Source organism: Rutidosis leptorrhynchoides, chromosome 8 (genome assembly GCF_046630445.1).
Source record: "Rutidosis leptorrhynchoides isolate AG116_Rl617_1_P2 chromosome 8, CSIRO_AGI_Rlap_v1, whole genome shotgun sequence".
NCBI lineage: Eukaryota > Viridiplantae > Streptophyta > Magnoliopsida > Asterales > Asteraceae > Rutidosis > Rutidosis leptorrhynchoides.
In genome coordinates, this window is record NC_092340.1 from 205,389,200 (window position 1) to 205,414,095 (window position 24,896).

The 24,896-nt window shown below is 36.1% G+C and overlaps 2 protein-coding genes across 2 annotated transcripts; both read right to left on the reverse strand.

Moving 5' to 3' along the window:
• Positions 1–8,137: 8,137 nt before the first annotated feature.
• On the reverse strand, positions 8,138–8,860 carry LOC139864008 (uncharacterized). Its single transcript, XM_071852601.1, has one exon. The coding sequence runs from the start codon at positions 8,858–8,860 to the stop codon at positions 8,138–8,140; it is 723 nt and encodes a 240-aa protein (XP_071708702.1).
• A 1,968-nt stretch (positions 8,861–10,828) lies between these two features.
• LOC139862854 (uncharacterized) lies at positions 10,829–13,257 on the reverse strand. Its single transcript, XM_071851484.1, has 2 exons — positions 13,053–13,257; positions 10,829–12,116 (listed from the first exon to the last, which is right to left on the reverse strand). Exon 2 carries the CDS (start codon positions 11,977–11,979, stop codon positions 11,077–11,079), a length of 903 nt encoding a protein of 300 aa, XP_071707585.1. The 5' UTR covers positions 11,980–12,116; positions 13,053–13,257; the 3' UTR covers positions 10,829–11,076.
• Positions 13,258–24,896: the final 11,639 nt, after the last annotated feature.

The window sequence follows — 24,896 nt, forward strand, 5'->3', positions numbered from 1 at the left end:
TTAAAGGGGGAAACTACTCTTATTTGGATATAGATAGAGCCGAATTAAGAGTAATACATAGATTTTTAGCTAACTCGATTACACAAAGGGGTAAAAACAAAGAAAAGGTAAATGAACAAGATTTGTTTTACCATATGTGTATTCGAGACCCACACAGCGCTGTAAGTATACCATATTGTGTGGGTTATTATTTATCAGCTATGGTTCGAGGGATGCGTCCACATAGCATAATAGGAGGTGGTATTTTTATTACTTTGATTGGTGAATATCTCGGTGTGGATATAAGTCGGGGGGGGATTATTAGTAGAAGAGCCGGAACCCCGCGACACTATAGGTTTAAATGTATACCATGGTGCGAAAGTGTTGAAGCGGCGAAATAACGCCGCAGTACGATACAATGGTAGACATCCACAGGTAGAGAGAAACCAGGAACAAGGTAATGTAGGAGGGGGGGAACCAGATGCAAGAAATGCAAAGGTTTATAGCTTCTCAGGAATACGAAAATGCTAGACAGAGAGCATTTGAAGATTGGCAAGTTCATCAGAACCAGATCATAGCGCATTGCCAACACATAGGTAGAAACTATATTCCTACACCGAAACCCGTCTTCCCTCCTTGGTCGATAGAAATGCAGCCACCATATCCTACGTATGACCCTGCCGAGGCATTCTATAGCACTTATAGTTATGCGTGGAACCCCTATTGGTACCAATATCATCCTTAGTTTACTTATTTTTATTTTTATTTTGTAATTTGTAATTATTGATATGTTTAATATTTTTTGTTAATATTGTAATCATTTTTATATTTATCTAACTTTTATTCTTAGATTTTAATAATTTGTGAATGTGGGGTAATAAACCAAACTTCAAAAATATGTATATATGTTTGCAGTTTATCTTATGTACAAAACAGGGTAAAACAACGCGTTTTCAAAGACTGGCATTAAGTTCAGCAAAAGCAAGTAATTTTGACGACAATGATGCAAAATGTATGTGAAATAACAACAAGACGGAATGAACAAATGACGTGCACCATTTATCATTCAGCAAACAAACGCCAATATATTTGGAAACTTTGGTAAAAATTTAATCATTTTCACACAAATCACCCTCAATAATTTAAATTGTTACTGATTTCTTGCAAATGAGGGCATTGCAAGATCTTAAGTGTGGGAAGGGGTTAAATTCTTTCGGATTTTTAAACTTTTACTTTATACACTTGGTTACCATTAAAAATACTAGTAAAGCAGTAGTTGTATTAGAATCTAGTGCTCTCTGATAAAAAAGAACAGCCCTAGTCTTATATACTGACTACCCAATTCTAGTAAAATTTTTCAAAATTTTCAATTAAATGAATTCAAAATCATGTTTATACATATTTATGAACGATAAAACTAGGTTTCAAACACCGAAATTATTGTTACCTCGGAAAGGACATAAATTGAGAAACAAACTAAAATGTTAAAATTCATTTAAAATGGAATAGAGGACGATAAAAAGAAAAATAAAAAGCCAAGTGTGGGAAAATTTACCAAGTTATTTTTAACATATGCCACATATATTTGTAACAAATAACTGAAAATACTTTTGCTTTGGACTAAACTAAACTGTTTTACCCGATGAAAGAAAAGAAGAGATGGATCTACACGATGAATCAATTCCATCATTAAAAGGAAGTAAAGTCTTCCGAAAAAGACACGCGCTTTTTGATTTAGGTCATGAAGTTGTCGTCCAGACCAGCTGTAGGTTGACGAAAAATCTAGAAAAGTCATCACTAAAATCAGCAGGAAATCCACGGACCTCAGCATAAAACAGGGTCGTCAAGTGGTCAGATTTATCCTAACCATGAGAAGGATTTATCTCGTACAATGGGGGGGCACCGTGCAAATTAGCTGGATAAGACTAATGAATCAGATCCCCAGAAAGGATAATCTCCTTAAAGATTAAAAATCAGCTTTTAAGACTGATATTACTCAATCCTTGAGATTGACCTTAAAGATTGAGAATTACAAACTCATGGAATTCAATGATATCTAAACTCGAGCTTGAACGAGAAAATATTTTGATAAAAATACAAACCGATTTGTTTTCTGAAAACCCTATTTTCAATGCGTTCATTACCATTGAACGTAAAATCCTAGGAATTCACCTGGAATTCATTAGGTCACCTGAACTAAATCGGGTGTCAACCGTAAGAACGGTGGTTGCATAGCATGGTCAAAGACAGGACCTTGTGCCAGACCGACAAATTATAAGGGTGAGCTTTACTATTGCTCCTACCAAGGATAGTAATTGCGTCCGACACGTTATAGACCATAATCAAAAGCATGTCACGGGACATTGCCTTAAACAGTTGCTTGTTCAACGCTTTCCTTTACAACCGGACGGTAGTTTGCCGAAAGGTAATATACGGAACAAGTAAACTGGACGTGTTGCTTTCCAAATACAAGGTTAGCAAGTGGGTGACACAAAACCGCAAGTTTTGAGCTAAAATTTTCAAATCTGAAACCCACCAAACCCACAAAAATATTTTGCAAACACCGGTAAAGGGTTATTCCGGAAAACTAATCTAGGGTAAAAACTAGATTTAATTTTCAAAAGATCAAATGTTTTCATAAAGATCCAATTTCCTTAATGGATCTAAATTTTTATAGTCATGTGGGACTGTAAACCATATCGTTACTACCATTGTTTATACCGCCGTATAGAAATCACTGATGTACAAAGTGTGAAGAATAAAGAAGTGATTCTAGTATTTCAAGACAATATTGCTTGAGGACAAGCAACGCTCAAGTGTGGGAATATTTGATAATGCTAAAAACGAACATATATTTCATAGCATTATTCCTCAAGAAAGACAAGCTTTTAGTTGCAATTGTTCTATTTACAAGAGATATTCGTTTAAATAATAAAAGGTGAAGACAAAAGACAGATTCGACGATTTGAAGACGCAAACGACCAAAAAGCTCAAAAGAACAAAAGACAATCAAAAAGGTTCCAATTATTGATAAGAAACGTCTCGAAATCACAAGAGTACAAGATTCAAAACGCAAAGTACAAGATATTAAATTGTACGCGAGGACGTTCGAAAATCCGGAACCGGGACTAGAGTCAACTCTTAACGCTCGACGCAACGGACTAAAAATTACAAGTTAACTATGTATATAAATATAATATAATATATAATTAATTATATTAATTATATATATATTATATATATATATATTTAAAACCGTCGGCAGCAGGAAACTCCAAGGGTGAAAACTGAAAATACCTCTCCGCGACTCGCGGAGTTTTAAGGCCATTTTGCCGCGAGTCGCGGAGCCCCAAAAATCATTCCTGGCTATAAATCAACCCGAATTCTGATCAAAATCAATATCATCATTTTTTTCTTCTCTTCATACGAAGTAATATATATTTATATTTATAATTTATATTTTAATTTTAATTATAATTCTAATAATAAGGGTATGTTAGCGAATGTTGTAAGGGTGTAAGTCGAAATTCTGTCCGTGTAACGCTACGCTATTTTTAATCATTGTAAGTTATGTTCAACCTTTTTATATTAATGTCTCGTAGCTAAGTTATTATTATGCTTGTTTAAAACGAAGTAATCATGATGTTGGGCTAATTACTAAAATTGGGTAATTGGGCTTTGTACCATAATTGGGGTTTGGACAAAAGAACGACACTTGTGGAAACTAGGCTATGGGCTATTAATGGGCTTTATATTTGTTTAACTAAATGAAAGTTTGTTAATGTTAATATAAAGATTTACAATTGGGCGTCCCTATAAATTACCATATACACTCGATCGGACACGATGGGCGGGGTATTTATATGTACGAATAATCGTTCATTTAACCGGACACGGGAATGGATTAATAGCCACTAGAATAATTAAAACAGGGGTGAAATTACATTCAAGGGTAATTGGTGTAATTGTTAACAAAGTAGTAAAACCTTGGTTTACACGCAGTCGATAACCTGGTGTATTCATTAAACAAAGTATTAAAACCTTGTTACAATTCGAATCCCCAATTAGTTGGAATATTTATCTTCGGGTATAATAATAATTTGACAAGGACACTTGCAATTTATATTTATGACTGATGGACTGTTATGGACAAAAACCAGACGGACATATTGAATAATCCAGGACAAAGGACAATTAACCCATGGGCATAAAACTAAAATCAACACGTCAAACATCATGATTACGGAAGTTTAAATAAGCATAATTCTTTTATTTCATATTTAATTTCCTTTATTTTATATTTAATTGCACTTCTAATTATCGCACTTTTATTTATTGTTATTTTATTTTATCGCACTTTTAATTATCGTACTTTTTAATTATCGCAATTTTATTTTATCGCATTTTTATTATTCGCAATTTCATTATCGTTATTTATTTTAAGCTTTAATTTAAGTCTTGTATTTATTTTATATTTTACATTAGGTTTTAACTGCGACTAAAGTTTTAAAATCGACAAACCGGTCATTAAACGGTAAAAAAAAACCCCCCTTTATAATAATAATATTACTTATATACATATTTGTATTTTTATAAAAGTAAACTAATATAGCGTTGAGCTTTGCTTAAAGATCTCCCTGTGGAACGAACCGGACTTACTAAAAACTACACTACTGTACGATTAGGTACACTGCCTATAAGTGTTGTAGCAAGGTTTAAGTATATCCATTCTATAAATAAATAAATATCTTGTGTAAAATTGTATCGTATTTAATAGTATTTCCTAGAAAAATAATAGCTATTTTATATACACCTCGTTCGACATCAATCTTCAAAGAATTTACTTCATCCATGGCCACTTTCAGTTTGGCACTAGCATCTGGTTTGATAAATTTTACAATAGCAGCTGGTAGGGGGTCAGGTCTCACAGGAAGAGCATTCAAAATTTCCAACGTGGTATCTGAAAGATCACTTTCTGTGGATGCCTCCAGAAATCTATGAAAAGTTTGGCCAACCAGCCCAGAACTCAGCACCCTATGCACAAGACCAGGGACACCAGTTTTTAAATCAATGAAATTCTTTTCAACATCAGCAGCAGCAGCAATCTTTTCCTCCAACAACTGATTTTTCTCCTCCAGCAACTTCTTCAACTCTTCATTATTCTTCAAAAGCTTATCATTTTCTTCCATAAATTTCTCTTTCTCCACCCTCTCTGATAAATATTTTGCTTCCACCATCTGCAACAAGTCATCCTTCTTCTTCACAGCCTCCTCTGCAGTCTTCAATTTTGAAATTGCATCCCCCAAGTCAATCTCAAGCCTCTTTACCTTGGTAGCATTATGCACAACATTGGCAACAATCATCTCTTAAGCCTTTTGCATCTTAAGATCATGAATCACGTGTTGATTCAGAAGCACTAATGCTGCAACAGTAGATTGGTAGCTTTGTTTAAGAGTCATGATTGACAGAGAGGAAGACAAATTAGTAATTATGCTTGCCTACAATGAATACAGTAATTATGATAAGAAAACAATTATTAGTGAAAAGTTGTTCGTAGATTATAAATCTTATAAGGATTACCTTCAAAAATTCAGCAAAACTATCAGATTTATTGGCAGGATTGTCAAGAAAAGCCTGCAAATCGCCCAGCGGTACAGATGGTGGTTGGGTAGATGCAGAAGATTGTGTTGTGTCAGTTCCTCTGGGGTATGCAGAGTGTTGAAAGGAGGAGTCTCAGAAGAATCAATATCATCAGTTTCTTCATCATTGTCTTCATCATTATCATCTTCTTCAATCTCAGCAAACTCACTAATATTACCACCAGCAGTGGTTTCATCATCATGCTCCTTCTGAAGAATCAATCATGTGATAAATAAAGACAAATAAGTATACTATGAACTTTAAAAGTGAAATAAACAAACAATATAAATATGAAGCATACTTCTCTTCTTTGGCTTTTCAGTAGCCTCACTCATTGGACGCTTCTCAGCACGTTTTGAACTCTTGCCAGCCTTCTTGGCGCTGGACGGTTCAGGAGTACTTTCAATAATCTCCACATCAGGAGATGGTTGACCAGTACCACCATCTCCACCCTCAACAGGCCGCTCTGGGCTCTTCAGCTGTTGCTCAAAGGTAGCATCTTTCGCTTTATCAGCCTCAATTTCAGCAGGAGTTTTGGGCTGTTCAGAAATAATTAGGGGATCTAGATTGGTCTTCTTAAAGGTCCTGTAAATCTGCATCTCTCCTTCTGCAAACAGGCAACATACCAAGCAAGCAGAAACATATTTAAGAAAACATATATAACTCATGACAACATAACAAAGAACAGAATATATCAATAAAGGTGCCTACCATGGCCTTCCCAGCGCAGCACCGGTGTATATCCAGCACGCCAATTGTTACTCATTTTACAGAGAACCAATATGGCTTCATAATCATTATATGACCTTTGTGGAAATTTGAATGTCTTTAAGGTATCAAGAATAAAACTTTCATCCTCAGATAATGTGGTGGACTTGCTAACTCCTATGGTAGTTTTTCTCCAACCACGAACACATGCCCAGGCATCCTGAACAACCCTTTCATTGACAAAGAAATAGAGATCTTTCCAGTTCTTTAAAGAACTTTCCTTCACCCCAGTAAAAACCTTATTCGACTTACAGTCGAATGTATACCAGCATTTACTAACTAATCTAGTTCTAAATAATTCATGGAAAATATTCACATTGGGGATTTCTTCTACAGCATTACAGTACATTTTAAAAAGAATAATATTTTGTAAACCTAATGGATGAATTTGACTATGCTCTATCCCATAGTGGGCAAGAATATGTTGAAGAAAGGAAGAAAGAGGAATACGGAGATTTCCTACAGTTAATTGCAATATATAGAGGGTAATCATCTTCTTCGGAGGTTTATTGGCCCTATCGCTAGGCAAAGGCACAATAGGATTCAACAATCTAAAATATATGTGCTTCTTACATAACTGTTCTATATCGACTTCAGTAATACTGGAAGGGATGGTGCTGATGTCACGATTGTCTCTCTGAGAAGACGTGTTGCTGGATTCGGCCATGGTAGTACGAAAAATGAAAATTCAAACAGAAGAAAAGATGAACAATCACTGACCTTGCACTTCACGGATTGCTAAAATGAATAAATTGCAAGATATCTTCATAGCAAATAATCAGTTTTCGGAAGAGGAAAAAGGTAAAAGGTCGGGCTATTTATAGTCAAGCAAATGGATAATAAAGGGATGAGATTGAAACACGTGTATGGGCCAGATCAATAGAGCAAACAATTTAAATTTTGAAAATAAATCAAAAAGATTTTGTGGGCAATTTCATAATTGGAAATGTGACGTCAGAACCGAAAATCAGAGGGCTACAGCAGTTTTGTGTCTTCGAGGAATAAGGCATCTTTTATTTTTAGTTTAATGACTTTATTTTTTACAAAAATAAAGACATTAAACTGGGGGAACTTAATGGTGTATCCTAGGAGATACACGCATAAAAACATCATTTTCATACAGGAAAATGGATCAAAAAGCACAAAAGATAATTAAATTTGGCGGTTTTCAGTATTTGCCGCCCAGCGTAAAGCAGGCCGCCCAGCGTCAAGCGTAAGCCCTGCAGGCAGCTTCTATTCATAAGCCCTTTTACTCAGCGCGTGAATGGCACGCAGCCACGTCAGCACACACCACCGACATTCCGGATACTTCACGTAACAGAACCATTCAGTGATTGACACGCGTATCCCGTGAATTTCGGACATTCTACGCCTATAAATAGACGCCCTTGGTCACCACATTTCACATCATTTTGATCTGAACTTCAGTCAGAAAGAAGTACACTTTCTCTCCCACTCCCACACAGTTCTTTCTCACTCTAAAAGCACATTAGCCGCTTAGCAGCAATACGCTAGACGGATCATTACAGATTGATCCACAGATTGATTGAGGCCACCCCAAAAATCTTACATCTGTGTTCCGGGTCTACAGAGATTATTTCTCGAGGGAAAACAACAATCAACAGTATACGCCACACGCTGAGCAGCTATTGTCTTGTACTGGTACCTTACAGCCGCTATACGAAAAATCGTACCAACACAACAGACTAACAAAAATGAAAGCCCACAACAACCAAACCCAAACCGAACACTAAGCAATATGCCACTTAGTCTTCGTATTATGAACTTGACTCGAATCTTTCCAATTGAGAGACATCAACTTAAGCCTGACAGTAGAGCGAATAACTTCACACAATTGATCCGTAGAACGAACTCTTTTTCCAAACATTCGCGAGTTTCTCTCCTGCCAAATAAAATAAAGACAAGCTGCAAAAACGAGCTTAGCTACAATAAAACGAACCATTCTTCTCGAGCCAAATTGAATCAGCTGTTGAGTGATATTTTCCCATGCACTGCAACTGGGAGAAAGGCAAGTAAAAGCTACCATATGAGTCCATACCTGTTTTGAAAATGGACATGAGAAAAACAGATGGTCATGACTATCCATCACCAAACTACAAAGAGGGCACACAACAGCATAATCACTCCTCAATTCCCACGCCATTAGCCGATCTTGAGTTTTCAATTTCCTCCCCATGAGAAGCGAAACAATAAAAGAATGACGAGGAATACATTGCGAATACCAAACAATTGAATGCCACTCAACCTCAATAGCCCTTAGACGCAACACATCCCACATTCGTGCAACAGAAAAGGGTGAGAGGCTGCCATCATTAGATCTCCATAGCAAAATGTCACAACCTTCACTAAATTGAACTACATCCATACTTGGCAGAACAGGATACTTCATGACCCAATCATGAGGCCACGCCCATCCTTGAGCAGCAACAATATCCGAAACATTACATAACATAGTAAAACCCGCACGGTGAATATCTCTACAAGATATAATATCTCTTATTCCTTTTTACTTTGGCAAAAAACTTAAAATATATAAAAAGGAGACTAATTCATCACAAACGATGAAAGGGCTAAAGGATACATGAAAAAAAAGGGTGTCGTTTATAAGCCAAACGCTTGAAACCTACAACCAAATTAACACCACATTCTCTTAGTCTTAGGTATGTTTTGGTAGTTGGTAGTTGGTAGCTTTTAGCTTGTAGCTAGTAGCTTAGCTTTTAACTAGTAATTGGTAGGTTTTAACTGATAGTTAGTAGCTGTTAACTTTTTAGATATATCTTGGTGTTTCGTAGAGTAGCTTAATCTGTTAAATAAAGTGTGAAATGATAAAAAACTAGAAACTAAACGCTAGTTATAGTAACTTTTAGCTTTTAAATTTTTCTCTTTGTCTAAAAGTTTTAAGTTCCTTTAACCAAACGAAATTTTTTATTACATAAGAGCTTTTTCATAAAAACTAAAAACTAAAAGCTCTTAAAAGCTCTGCGCAAAACATAACTCAGTTATCGAATAAACGCCAAATAAAATTCAAAAAATCTCACATAATTAGTTTTACCAGACCAGCAGGTAACCAGTCCATTAACACACACTTTGAAAGTTAATGACATAAAATGGTAACAAAACTGAAAGTATATGACCGATTTATAGATCTAACCTTTTATTTAATAAGGGTTGGAATTCGTAACAAGGCATTTATAACGAATTAAAGCGTGTTTAAAATAGATTAAAAGTTAATGAGATATCGAATTTTAAAGTTTCTTGTTTATTTTAAAATTTAAAGGATTTTGTAAGTGTACATCGTCGTCCCACACATGAGTGGGAACAAACATAGAGTTGATATGTAAGTGATTGACTCAAGTTATATTAAGTTTTGATCACGTGTTTTATTCCCACTCGTGTGCACATAGGAAAAAATAGGTCTGAGCCTCATATTTCTCTGAACCAACGCACGTCCGAGCCACTAAGACCGCTTGTAGCGGTGTATAGGTCACGCCGTTGCAGATGAGGTGACAAGGGGCCACGCCCCCACTCTTGGGGTATCGATGCATGGGAGATCACAAAATTAGACCTGGCCGTGGCCTGGCAACGGATCCAGCAACGGGGTGGTTTCCCCCTTTTTTTTTATTTTTTTATTTTAAAAATCATATTTTTATCCCCTTTTAATATTTAACCAAATTATATTTTAACACATTATAACAATACTCCTAACTCACACCAAAAACCCACACCACCACTACTTCACACAAACAACCCATACGTCCTAGTCATCAAAAAGCAACTCACTCCCTCAACCCACACCCCCAACCAGTACAAGTGGTCTAACGGATACGAATATAGCTCCTAAAATCTAGGCTCGTTCGTGGATTTTTTTCTACCCGTTTTGACCCATCTTAACTTGTAAGTTACGTTAAATCCATTTCCTTTTTATTTTAATTTTGGTCAATCGCAAGATCACATTAATTTTTTCATCAGGTGTTGATTCTTCTGTAGTTCTGTAATCACTTCCTTTTTGTGTTGATCACGTTTTAGTGCCTCAACCGTTACGTGTTTTAGTTTGCACATAAATAAGAGCCTTGAGATATATTTTTTTAAAAGGCAACTCACACACCCCCTAATACTAATACGAATATATACACCATGAAATGTTTTAAACAGGACTTGAACACTCAACTTCAAGGTTGTAAGGGTGACCTCGATACCGCCAAGCCATTAGCTCTTTGGTGCCTTGAGATATTGCACAAAACACACCCAAACCCAAAAGCAATAAGCACACAAAAAAACGTCTTTGTTACCCCTCAGTCTCAACTACTCAAGCAAGTGTTAAGTCCGACCAGTACGCTCCTTTGAAAAATCACTAATATTTGTAACAAGCATATATATGTTAATACAAAATTATATGTAGAAAGATGGCAAATCTGTAACATAAATCAAAGGCAACAGAAATGTGGCAACTTGGATAACAAAACTGAAGTACATAATATGTTGATGCTAAACATCCAAAAAATATCACTCATTAGTTTGTATACACTAAACATCCCATAAAATAAAATTTTGTCTAACAAAAAAGAAAACTGCTCACTAGTGAGTTTAATTGTACCAACAACTGTAACAATTCTACTGCTATCATGACATCTTCTAGCAAGAACAAAATGGAGACAAGTAAGTTATCAATCAAGCCTGGGTACCACTCATTGCCTTCATCTGAATGTGATTAGTATCAGTAGCAACACCAGATGATGTCGGTATGGCCTCGTACGCCCCAAATCTCCTTACTCCAACAACTTTAGACATCACAGCATACATAACAATCACAATAATAATCACAGATAAAACATAAACCACAAAAACGAGATCCAAAATAGCGGTAGCCCTCAACTTGGAATCTTCAAGATCGCACTTGGTTGATCCCTCAACTCCACTCACAACATCAAGCAGCTTATGGCAACCATCGGGTATAAAAGCATCAACGTAAAGAGACAGACCTGTTTGAAGAGACCACAATCCCTGGAGACATAACGAGGCCCCGAGACCAACATCAGCGACAAAGAACCTCGGATTGCATGCGAGTATGATACATAATATACCAGATAAAGCTGAAATTGTGGCGGAAACCGAATCACATTTTGCTTCGAGGTCAGATGTTTGGAAGGACGCTGACGATGAAGAAACCGAATACTGCAGAAAGAATATTGCAGATGCGGTCCCGAAGAAGAGATCTGACGGGAACGGGAGAAGTGTTGTCGTTTCAGAAACGAGGAGAGTTAACGAAAGGATTAAGAAGAGGAAAACGACACCTGCAGATTGAAGGGACGTGAAGTGGTGAACAGGGGACCGACCTTTTACAAGGGGGTCGGAATCGAACGAGATGGCAGTTTGATGGATGAAGGTAATTAGGAGACATACGATGATTAGGTAAAGCTGAAGGTGTTTGGTAAATTGTGTGAAGGGATGGTATGGTTTTGTAAAGTAGTCTCGTGGGGATTTTAGATGGCTCCATGTGGCGCATATGAGGTGGTATAATCCTAATGACACCAATGCTGATGATGTGAATATGTGATAAAACAGTCCAGACATTTTTAGTTACTTTGATTTATTTTTTTAGCTATAAAATACAATCGATGCTCGAGCTGTAGTTCGTTAGTGCCTTTTAATTTGTTGGTGGGTCCTGATTATTGCCAGATTGGAATACCATCACCCTTTATAACTTGAACCTGCAAGTAAAAAGTTCCATCAGTTTTTTTTTATATTGATAACCAGATTTTAACTCTATGGCACAAATTAAATAAGAATATAAGTGTTTGTTCAACTGTCTCATTTAATCTTTATTACGGAGTACAAATTAAGTAAAATGTAAACACTCAGAGATTTAGTAGCGAAAAATGTTAGTAGCAGTAGATACTACTCCGTAGTAAAGGTTGCCATTACTTAAGCTGATAGAGATAAGAGCGTAAGTTATAACATCAACTATGTATGAATCAAGAGAAAGTATTCACTCATGTTAATTAGTACCAAATAACAAACAGAATCAATAATCACCAGGTATAGACACACTCATCAGCTAGTATATTGAACATCCATATAGTGTGTGTATAAATATATACATTTCTTGCATACATAGATTATAGAAGATATGCTACATAAGCAGCTGCTTATTAAGCCGATAAAAAAGCTAATCAAAACATCCTTTTAAGTTCCACAACCACCAAGTAGTAATGTCATTAATAAGATCCATCCATGGATTATCTAATACACACATATACTGATACTCTATTATCTATGCATAACAAGTATGTTTGGTAGGTCCTAGTGATACAGCTACTGAGCTACATATAAGCTACAATGACATTATAACACAATATATTAAAGATAAGATGCATATCATAACTGAATTAAACCTCACTAGCAGCACAGGAAACTGTAACGAAAACAAAAAAAAAAAAAAAAAAAAAAAAAAAACAAAAAACAAAAAAAACAAAAAACAAAGGTTGATCTAACAGATATTAAACCCATTGTTAACAGCCGTACCAGATCCTTTTGACAATTGCCCAAAACATTGAAAAACAAAATAGTAATTTATTCATCAGATCGAAGATTAGAGATCCCACGAAGGTATATAATAATCAAGGTAAAAGAGAATCGCTTGGTACCTGAGGAATAAACCAATCTGCCGGCGTTTAACCAAATCCTGGCCGGAATTAGCTTTTAGAATATCAATATGATGTAAAAAATATAATCAATTAATCACAGATCAATTCGGATGCGAAAAAAAAAAAAAAGACAAGGATTTAGAGGTTTTTGGGTAAACGAAATGCAATTGAATTCAGATTAAAAAATAGCGGAAGTGGGTATGAGTGGGTTCGGACCAAAAATTGATTTTTTGGGGGTTTGATGTACTTGTTTCAAACTTCAGGTGAGGAAAAAAAAAATGAGGTGCACCAATAAAAATATAGAATAATAAAAAATAAAAATATATATATATATAATCAAGTTTCACACCGTCAACCGACACTGATATCGACAGAAACCGACGGTGTGCTTGTGTCCATGTTGTCGGCGTCGGTCAAGAAATTGGAGGGGACGGTTGAAATTTAACTTGGATACGGTGTGCTCTAAGAGGTTAATAGACGATCATTGACCAACTATAAATATTTTATTTATTTACGATGTCCTATGGCTAGGGGTGTTTATTGGTTCGGTTTTTGGTTTTCGGTTTATTCGGTTTGATTTTTTCGGTTTTGAAATTTATAAAATCAAAACCAAAAACCAAACCGAAACCAAATTTAAATATCAAAATCATAACCACAACCCAGCCGAAAACCGAATTTGATTTCAGTTTGGTTTCGGTTAAAACCGAAAATCACTAAAAATAAAAATCCTAACCAGCATAAATTTACATATAAATTAGGAATAATGGTTGTGGAATTAATTTAAGTATATAGGGTATATCTAACATGTTTATTTTTTAATAAAAAAATAATAATACATCAAATATAATATAAATATATAAATATTATAATTATAAATATATTTTTAAAATGTTATTAATTTGAATTCGGTTTTTAATTCGGTTTTCGGTTAACCAAATTTTAAATTTTCCAAAAAAAAAACCGAATTACGAATTCGGTTTCGATCCATCCATAAACCGTTTAAAAAATTCGATTTGTTTTTTTTATTCCATTCGATATTCGATTTGAAACTAAATGGGGCACACCCCTAGGCCATGGCTTATACCATGTATTATTTTACACTACTAACTACTCATTCCGTCACAATTCTATTGTACACTACAGTAGGTTTTTTTTCCTAATATCTCAAATTAATTATTTACATAAATGAATAAAAATAATGTAATAAAATTTCTTTGTGCCCTTACTTTATACACATAAGATAAAAAATAGATATAAGATAAAATAACATCTTATTTAGTCGGTAAACACCCAGACTTAGAAATATGCTTATAAGTTTTACATACATGATTAAGTTGTTTTGGAGAGAAAAAACAATTAGTCTTCACTATTTACCATACAGAATTTTAGGTCACATCTTCTTTACATAAAACAAACGGTCTTCAATAATGTGGAGCAGTGATAAAGTCATCATTAGATATTTTATTAGAAAATAAACTTTTAAAAGATAAATTATTTAGAATAGTTTCTAAAATCGTTAGATAAATCATCGTATAAATATTCAATCGTATCGAAACATGGTATGACAAATAGGGGCGGAATTAAGAATGTGCAATCGGGTTACCCGTATTTGCTGACCGACTTTTTTAAGGAAAATTTCTTAAAAGTGTTTAACAATATGCCCTCAAAAAATCGTAATAGCAGAAAATGCTCTCTTACCACGCATCACGCACCACGCATGATGTTTGCAAGCCCGTGCGTGATGCGTATTATCGAAATATTCAGCGAAACAACCATTTTTTTATGTGAACATGCACCACACACCACGCACAGTCCGTGGTGCATGTTACTCGTATTTACAAACAAACATTTTATTTACAAAAAACACGCACCTCTATGCATCTTCAACTACTTACCCCCATCATCAACTTACCATCATCATCAACTTAAAATCATCAACAACTTCCATTGAACTTTTTATTAGCAACAATACGTTCAAGTTTTTAAAACCTTCATGGAAACACTCTCTAAAACCTTATCCCTTTCTGAGTCGATGACAAAAAATCGACGATAGGTAACATAACTTACAATCATCTTCATCAAATCGACGATGAGTGAAAATAATCTCTGTTGATTTAAGATTCAACGTTAATATTAAAACTTTAATCTATGTTTTAATGATGACATCCAAAATGAGTAATAATATTTATGTTAAAGTAAAAAACGCAAGTTCATGAACATACTTTTTCTCTATCAAACGACCAAATCACATAACATATAAATCTTAATGTGTTGTTTTAACAAAGAGCATGTATATGGTCAAATACCATGGTTATACCATACCTCATAAGTATGCTATATGCTCACATTACGGTCAACAACATGGCTAAGCCATATATCGATCATAGTCTTGGCCGGTCAAACTATGCTTTACAAACCGATTTATCGAAAACAGTTTGACAATATTAATGGTGGAAACTTCATCTAGTTCACACTACATGAGTTTCCAAAAGATGATTTACAAGGTTCAATCTTATTCATATTTGAACATTATTATCTCCATTGATAGCCATACGAGTTAAAACTAATCATCACATAAACATGTAAGTGTTTGATGACTTTTATTAACTTAAAATCTACTTAGACATCAAAAGAATTGTCATCAAGTCCCAATTAGGATAAGCTCTTGCCTAAACATGAGTTGTACATCATTGTACACTTATACATTTATGTGTCTAGCTATTGTGTGCAATGTGATTAGATATAAATGTGCTTAACTGCTATACAATTAGATATTGCCATTAGTAGCTACTATGTGCTTAAATAATTAACATGATTAGTTTCTATGTGCTTATACATTAACATGATTAGTTGTTATATGCATAGAAACTGTGACGAACCGAAAATTTCCGACCGAATTTAAACTTTATCTTTAAATAATTTAATGTTTCCAACACGATAAGGAAAGTGTGTAATGTTGAAGTCTCAAAAATTTTGAACTATTTTCATAAAATCATTTAACCTTGACTGTGTCCGAAAATTCACGAACAACTATTTGTAAATAGATGTATATATAATAATAATAATAATAATAATAATAATAATAATAATAATAATAATAATAATAATAATAATAATAATAATAATAATAATAATAATAATAATAATAATAATAATTGGAATTGTAATTTAAAATAATATAATATAATAAAAGTTGTTAAGAATTTATATATATATATATATATATATATATATATATATATATATATATATATATATATATATATATATATAAAGTACATCAAATATAATTATAAATAATAGAATACTCGTTTGTCGATTCCTTGGTATTTAAATAAGTGATTCAAACTTATTATTTGAAACTGTTTAACAACGAAGTACGAAATCCAGTCCATAAAAGACAACGGCTAATTTAAATCACACGTTTAATCTAATTGGGTTGTTATAATATTATTCTATTCTAATTATTATTATTTTATGTTATTATTATTTTATTCTCATTGGTTGAAGGTATACCCGTGAACTGTAAATGCACTAAATTGATATTATGGAATTGAGAATTTTGTTTTCTTTTGTTTTCATATCCACATATAGATTCGTACCCACTAGTGGATTGTCTATTCCTAACTTCTTATGCAGAATCCTATCTCACCCATCTATTAACCATATAATATATACATATATGTGCATACAAGAGAACTAAAAACCCAAAGGAGTTTCTCTTCGGCTTCTTCTTTTTAAATACAACAACACCCACTTTCTACTGTTCTATTTTAATCACCACCATCGACCACCCATTTAAACCATCATAATAATTGTGTTACTCGTTAACTGTTTTCTTTATCTGTTCAGTTTCAGTCATGAATCACCTTTAACATATGAACCCACCATATTCATCATCTTCTTACACCCATCAAATATTGCTGCTACTTCTGTCTTTCCATTTCAAACAGTATCAAACCACCATTTGAAACACCCAAAAGACCACCACCTCGGATCACCAGGAAATCACGATGCAACCATCTCACTCTCTCATCTCTCTCTCTGATACAACCTGCTGCTACAACTACTTTATGTTCTCTGTTTTCAGTCGACAAGGAACCTAAGGTATCGTGAACTGCTGCCATTGTGTATTTTGTTTTCTATTTCCTTTAGAACATCGCCACCATCATCCTACATCTCTCTCATCCTCTCTATCTCTCCTATCTATTTCCTGTTTCGATTCAAAGTAAGATTAACAACCAAATCAAACAACAACCATTACCTTCATCATAACACTACCAAATTGTTTCAATTAATACCACTGTATCGAACAGCTGCTACTGCATGCTTCTATTTCTGTGTTTGTTTTCGGTTGAACTCATCTTAGCAAACCTCATTTTTTTTTTCTGTTAACCGTCGACTGCTTCACCTTCACCATCGCCAAAACTGCTTGAGCTCTATTGTTTTCATGGCTATGGACCCACTTATCATCAAAACCTTTGGCCGTTTCAGTTCACCATTTATGTTGCTATTGTTAATTTTAAGAATCAAATATTTAATAATTGTTGACATTATTAGTGGTATCCCGCAAATTGGGATATAAAGAAGGCAATGATTTTTATTTTATCTTATTTTTATTTGTCGATGATTGTGATGGGGGACAAGAAAAACAACAGGCACGCGGAAGGACTTTTTCTTTTTATTGATATCATACACCACATTTAAAATCCAACAAACACATTCATGCGATCGGTTATTATATATAGTTGGGCCGTATTTTCTTTTCTTTTCTTTGCAAAGTATACCGATTGTATTGTAGGCCAAGATCCAGCCTATTATTTTTGTTGGGCCGAATTAAATCTAGGTCCATTCGCAAAAGATATGAAACTGGTAACAGTTTAAAACTTGGAAGTAACAAATTATTGTTGTTGCTACTCTATGTGATCATACGGTTGCCTATTGAGTTTCCTATTCGAACATCACAACCCAAACAACCACCTTCCTGTTTCTGTTTTAAATTCGATGTAACAACAAGCCGAAACCAAACCAACCATTATTCCTGTTTTCCATCTTAGAAACTGCTGCTATGAATTACTATTCGAAGTATATATAATGGCTGCAACTTTCTATTCTGGTTCAGTGCAGTGAAAAGAAGAATGATGATGAGAGGAGATTAGTAATGAAGATGAAAACCATTGTTGCTACTGCTATTTCTCTTCTACGTTTATTACTTTTTTTTTGACTGGTACTGCATCATCTTGTTCGCATGTGATCTGCAACCCACAACAATTATTACTCGACTACTATTGTCTTTCCTCCTGTTTCCATTACCACAGTTGTAGGACCACCATAGAACCGAAGCTATAGAACTTTATTACAGCTGCTATTATATATATATATATATATATATATATATATATATATATATATATATATATATATATATATATATATATATATATATATATATATATATATATATATATATATATATATATATATATATATATATATATATATATATATATATATATATATATATTCTTCCTGCTCACGAACAAAGCCCAAAGGGCTGTTAAAAAAGACTGTTACAGCTTGTACTCCATTCCAGTTGCAGTTGTTATTTTTGTTACTGCCGCTGTTACTGTCACTTACGGTTTTTGTGTCGACCAATAATTTAACGAGAATGATGGAAGTAACAGTGATGATCGTGTTTGATACATACGAATTAAAAAGATGGGTCTGTTCCTTTTGTTGTTGAACCAAAATCCAAACCCACCAATTTTGTTTTCTTTATTGGGTCGGGAACTAGTTTATACAAGATTGGGCCGAGAGGTGGGTGAGTAGTTGGGCCGTATATGATTTTTGCAGTTGGGCCTTAGAGAATGGGTGAACTAGCTATGTATTGATTATGTTGTTATTAATCGTGTTGTTTGCGTTGAATATCTTGCGAGATAGTTGTTGTATTCATGAGCTCGGCATGGCGTGTGAGCGTAATAATGCTTCGCGACCATTATTACGGTTGCAAGCCAAGTCATGCAAGTGATGTACAACAAGTGTTGAACTAGATGGGATGTACGAACTGTGGCATATTATATGTTTGTGAACGATTGATCGTGGTGGTGTGTGTAAGTTATTCATGTTGTGTTCCTAACCGAGTTCATTTCTTAGAATGACTACAAGGAGCAAACAAGCCAACGAAGATCAAGACGAAGACGTTGAGTTCATGGCTAAGGTTGAGGCCATCTTTAAACGTCAAAAAGCAGAGTTTCTCGAGGATGTTAGAAAAGTTTTTCGGGAATCGGTTGATGGGCAATTAACCGATCTAATTGATGAAAGGGTGAAGGTCGCAATCGAGGAAGCGCTTGATGCTAGAAATATTTATCCCCGAGGCGAAGGGAGTGAAGGAAATGGGAGGCGGGACTTCCATTACAAAAACTTCAAGGATGCACAACCTCCTATTTTTAATGGGGTAAGGGATCCGTTGAAGAGTACATGTTGGGTTTCAGACATCGAGGGGGCTTTCCGTACTAGTGAATGTCCTCCCGAGTAGAAAATGAGGTACGGTTCTAGTATGTTACGTGAAGAAGCCAAGTTGTGGTGGGATGACAAGATTCAATTGTATGGCGAGGAACAATGTATGAGCTTGTCATGGGATGAGTTAAAAAGGAGTTCTTTGATGAATACCGAACTTCTTCCGACCTTGATAGAATCCGGGACGAGTTACACAATTTGCGACAAGGTTCAATGGACTTGGTTACTCTCAAGTCTACCTTCTTGGCAAAGACTTGTTTTTGTCCTGAGTATGTTGGTGACGATCACAAGTTGATGAAAGATTTCTACCGTACCATGAATGACGAGTTGAAGGGTAAGATTAGTCGGGGAATGGCTAAGTCTTTTGAAGAGTTGTTTGAGTTGGCGCGGGGTTTCGAACCGGAGGTGTCAAAGCCAAGTGTGTCCGATGTTAGTAAATGGAAGTTCAAAGCGGCGACGTTTTCGAACAAGAAGAGTAAAAGCGCTACCGAAGGTGTCAGAAGCGTAAAGATGAATGACACGGGTGGTTCTAAATTCGCGTGTTATAATTGTGGGCAAACGGGGGCATAAGTCTCGTGATTGTCCGTCGGGTAAGGTCACATGTTTTAAGTGCCGGAAGGAGGGACACCGGAAGTCGGAATGTCCCGAGTGGAATAGTGACGGAGCGCGAAAATCTAGCGACGCTTGATTCAGGTACTATTCGATTTTAGTACTATCTTTATGCGGGTGATTTTGGATAATGATTGAGTTTATCCATGTGTTGTAGTGACTAGCTAGGTCGAGTTAGTCCATTGCGGTTTGATTAGCCATGTCGGGTTAATCAATTGGATGTTGGATGTCGACCGAGGCGTGTTAACCAAGTGAGTTTGACTAACCGGGTCGGGTTAATCAATTAAATGATAAGTGTTGACCGAGTCAGGTTGACCTAGTGTGTTTGACTTAACCAAGTCTGGTTAATCAATTGTTGTTAGGCGTTGACCGGGGCGGGTTGACTAAGGGTATTTGACTAGACGAGCCGGGTTAATCAAATTGGTTTTAGGGGATTAACCAAGTCGGGTTGACCGAGATAGTTTGACTAACCAAGTCGGGTTAATCAATAAGTTGTTGGGAGTGTTGACCAAGTCGGGTTGACCAAGTGAGTTCGACTTAACCGAGTCGGGTTAATCAATTTGGAGATAAGTGTTGATCGAGGCGAGTTGACCGAGCGTATTTGACTAACCGGGTCGGGTTAATTAATTCTTGTTAAGGGTTGGCCGAGGTAGGTTGATCGGGCGAGTTGGAGGCCTAACTGAGTCGGGTGAAACCGTGATTTGATTAGAGGGTTACTTGTATTGCGCTCCATAAGGTTTAGCGTAGTAATGGTATGCCGTTCGAAAGGCGTTCACGTTGACTTTGTATGTGTGCGAGTATAGTCATGGTGGTTGACTATCTTTGTTTATGTGTAAGTGACCGCGTTAACGGTCGAGACGGTACGGGTAGGGTATAAGTCTTGGTGGCACCAAGCATCGCCATTGTAAGTGAAAGTTTGCTAGGCCTGCTTTGTGTCCTAGGTAGATCTCGACTAGCAGTTGATTGCTAGGGAGTTGTGGCGTTAAGCCGTAATGTTCATTGGGTTTGGGTGACTTCGAGTAGTCAAGTGTCATATAACGCCGAGGATGGACCCCGAAAGGGGCAAGTGAATGAGACTCGGTGGTAGTAATGGGAGTTGCATAACACTACGTCAGGTACCCTCCATATACCTGCAAGTGGAATGCTTCACTCCGGTGGTGTGATTACTTTGTACTTGGGTATCGGTGAGGAAACCCGAAGGTACGATCATGGTTTATTGCGATGACTAGCGGGCGTTGACATTTAGCCGATTCGGAAAGACTAGGTTCGAGTATCTTGTGGTAAGTCCGCGGAAAATTTTGAGTATGACCGACGTTGGTACCGGTCATGTATGTTGTGGAATGTTGAAATTTCGCAAGGTATTATCATCTTGACGATGATAAGGTAGGGTTAAAACCCTAAGTGGGGGAGTATGTACCCGGAGGGTACGATGCTTCTTTGGTTTGGTAGGCGTGTTTGAGCCATTTGCCGTAATTTATCTCATTTTGAGGGCCAACTAGAGACGTAGAGTGTTAGTTTGGACTGTCTCATGTAGGGGCGTGTTAGGATAGAGTGCATTCGGGAATGAACTCTCTAGAGTATTGGCGATGGGCGTTAGAACTCTAAGTCGTGAGTTGGAGTATGCCAAGGAAATCATGAAGGTTAATTGTGCAATTTGAACGTTGCATGGTGGTAAAGTGTGATCGATAGGATGCATGGTGGCCTCAAAGGTTCCGAGATTGTGTGAGAACTCGAAGACTTGTGGAAAATGAGTTGTTTTCGTTCGCGATGAGGTTTATATCGCGAGGACGCGATCCAATTTAAGTGGGGGAGAGTTGTAAGACCCGATTATTTATTATACAGAAGTGTATTAGAGTGCATGAAGTGTGGGGAAAATTGTGTGAGTAAACCGAAGACAGAACCTGTTCAGCCCTTCGTGTGCGCCGCGCAGGGGTAATGGTGCGCGCTGCGCACTGTCCCTACGACAGAACCCCAGTTTTTCTGTTTTGAGTTTAATGAAGGGCATTATGGTCTTTTCACTTGAGGGTCGGTTTTAGGCCACAAAGGCAGATTGGTGGACTCTTTCAAGTCCACAATCTTATCTTCATCTCTTCCACACACTCTCAAACCCTAGAGTGAGAAATAGAGCTTAGAGAGAGAAAGCTTCATTTGGAGAAGAAGGAGCTTGAATCAAAAGAAGTTGCAAGTGTTAAAGTTGTTCACCTTGTTCACGGCTACGTTGTGGTGGTATTGGTAAGCTCTAACTCCGAGTTTTCATAGTTTGATTTAGTGTTCATAATTGGGGTTTTGAAATGGGTGTTCTTGAAATAAACCCATTAGTTGTTAATTGGATGTTTGAGCTAGTAAATGGTGTTAATAACCATTGTTGGTTGGTTTGGGTTTGTTAATGAAGATGATTAGTTGTTAATCATGTTTGGTTGTTGGAATCACTAGTTAATTAAGATTATAAGTGATTAGAAGTGTAAATTTGCAAATGGGTGTTGACTTGAGTTTGGGTCAAAATGGATTTTTGTGTCCTAATAATGCAAGTAAGTGTTTTGATGTTGAACCTTGAGCATAAGGGGGTGTTTGAACATAATCATTAGTTAATTTTGATTATGGGTGTTTTGGGCGAGTTTTGACTTAGTCAAAGTGATGCATGTGCAAATGGGTCGATATTGCACTTATGGTGTTTTGTGTATAAGCTAGTGTATTTAGCTTATTCGGTTGTAAATTACTTAGGTATTTGCATCGAACGATTAGGAGATCAAGCGGAAGTTGCCTTACTTGAAATCAAGGTGAGTGGAATATTTATACATGTATGTATGTGGTTTATTTACTCGTACGCGATGTGGGCCTTTGGCGCCACATCGTGAGTGTTGGGCGTTATGTCACAAGTTGGTGGCTTATTTGGTATTCGGGTGAAGAGAACTACGGGTCGGTAGTATCTCGCTAGGTGTCTCACGAGTCGGTGACACCTCTTGGAGGTTTACAAGTCGGTGACCTCATATGTATTGACGGGTGGTGCACTAATCGGTGACACCCCATAGTGTTCACAAGTCGGTGACACTTGGTGGTACTTCACAAGTTGGTGATGCCACATGGCGTTCACGAGGCGGTGACCCATAAGTAATAGTGGTGATTCACAAGTCGGTGACACCTTATGATGAGTCACAAGTTGGTGACATTTCTTAGTGATCACAAGTCAGTGACACTAGGTGGGGCTTCACAAGTCGGTGATGCTACATGGTGATTCACAAGTCGGTGACACCATATGACGAGTCACAAGTCGGTGACATGGTACGAGTGAGACTCGATGATCTTGGTCGGCTACAAGTCGGTAGTAGTAAGCGGTGAACGGTTAGCGTGTTTATGCCCTTTTATGTTTAGTATATTATCGTGTTGAATTATATACTAACGTTGTTGCTAGTCGTGTGTTTGTTGATGCTAACTCGTTTGTTCGTTGTATGTAATGGTTTTGTAGGTGGATGCGTGTAGGTAAATTACATATGTATATGTATAGGTATTGCATTCACTAAGCATTAGCTTACCCTCTCATTGTTTACCATTTTATAGGTTCCGGCGTGGATAAGGGTAAGGGCATTCGTTCGGACTAGAGATCCCGCTTGATGCTAGGGGACGCTTTTGGCTTTAGTAGCTCTTGGAGTTTGACTGATAGTTGGGTAGTTTAATCCCAAACGCCATGCTCATTGTGTAGTTTGGAACTTAAACTTTTTGGTGGTCGAAACTCTAAACTTGTATTAAACTTGTATTTTGGGTCGTGTGGGCCCCGCTTGTAAAACATCGTTTTATGTTTGATTCGTGTTAGTTTTACATATATAAGTTTGTCGTGAAAAGCGTTCGGTCTAAATATGTCGGGAAGTGGTCCATCTTTTTAAGAGTTAAAAACAGTTTGATCAGAGCCTGGAACGCCTTGTGCGCGCCGCGCACTTTCAGTGGAGCGCGTCGCGCACCACACCTGAGCAGCAGTTTAAATTTTTTTTTTTGGGACTGTTTTTGGTTGGTTATCGGGTTGGGTTGTTACAAGCATCAACACCAACATCCACACCAGTACCACCAACAACACAAGTCTCAACATCACATGCCTCAATATCACAATCTGTACCTCAAGTACAATCTTGTTCTACATGACGTTCTACACCATTTATTTTCGTGAAGATTTATTATCTTCGTTCTACATCAAAAATATTCGTTCTACATTAAAAATATGCGTTCTATGTATCATTCTACATCAAAGATTCTTGTGTACAAACTATTAATGATAAAAATATTTTAACAGGTAGGTGATACCCGAGGAATATTTAGATTTCACATTAACATGTTATACTGTACATCCTTCAAATCCGATTCAACAGTCATTGAACTATCCTACCTACATCCACAAATATATTCGTTCACCGAAGAACAACCATTTTCATTCAAATTCAATTTCATATTCGGATTTTGACTGATCAGAATCCAAGTCAAGATTTGACAAGTGGCATAATGAAAAAAATAATGGACAACATAAAAGTGATTAGTAACCAATTAATTTACTACAAAAAATTTAAAATCTATACAAACCAAACCCTAGCTAACTGTTCCTATATCCGTTATGACCATTTCCTTATTACATTTTATTTATTGTCATTCTCATTATCGCAATTAATTATTGCAAATTTTAATACTCGCAATTTTATTTATCGTCATTTAAATACTTTTATTTATTTTACGCACTTT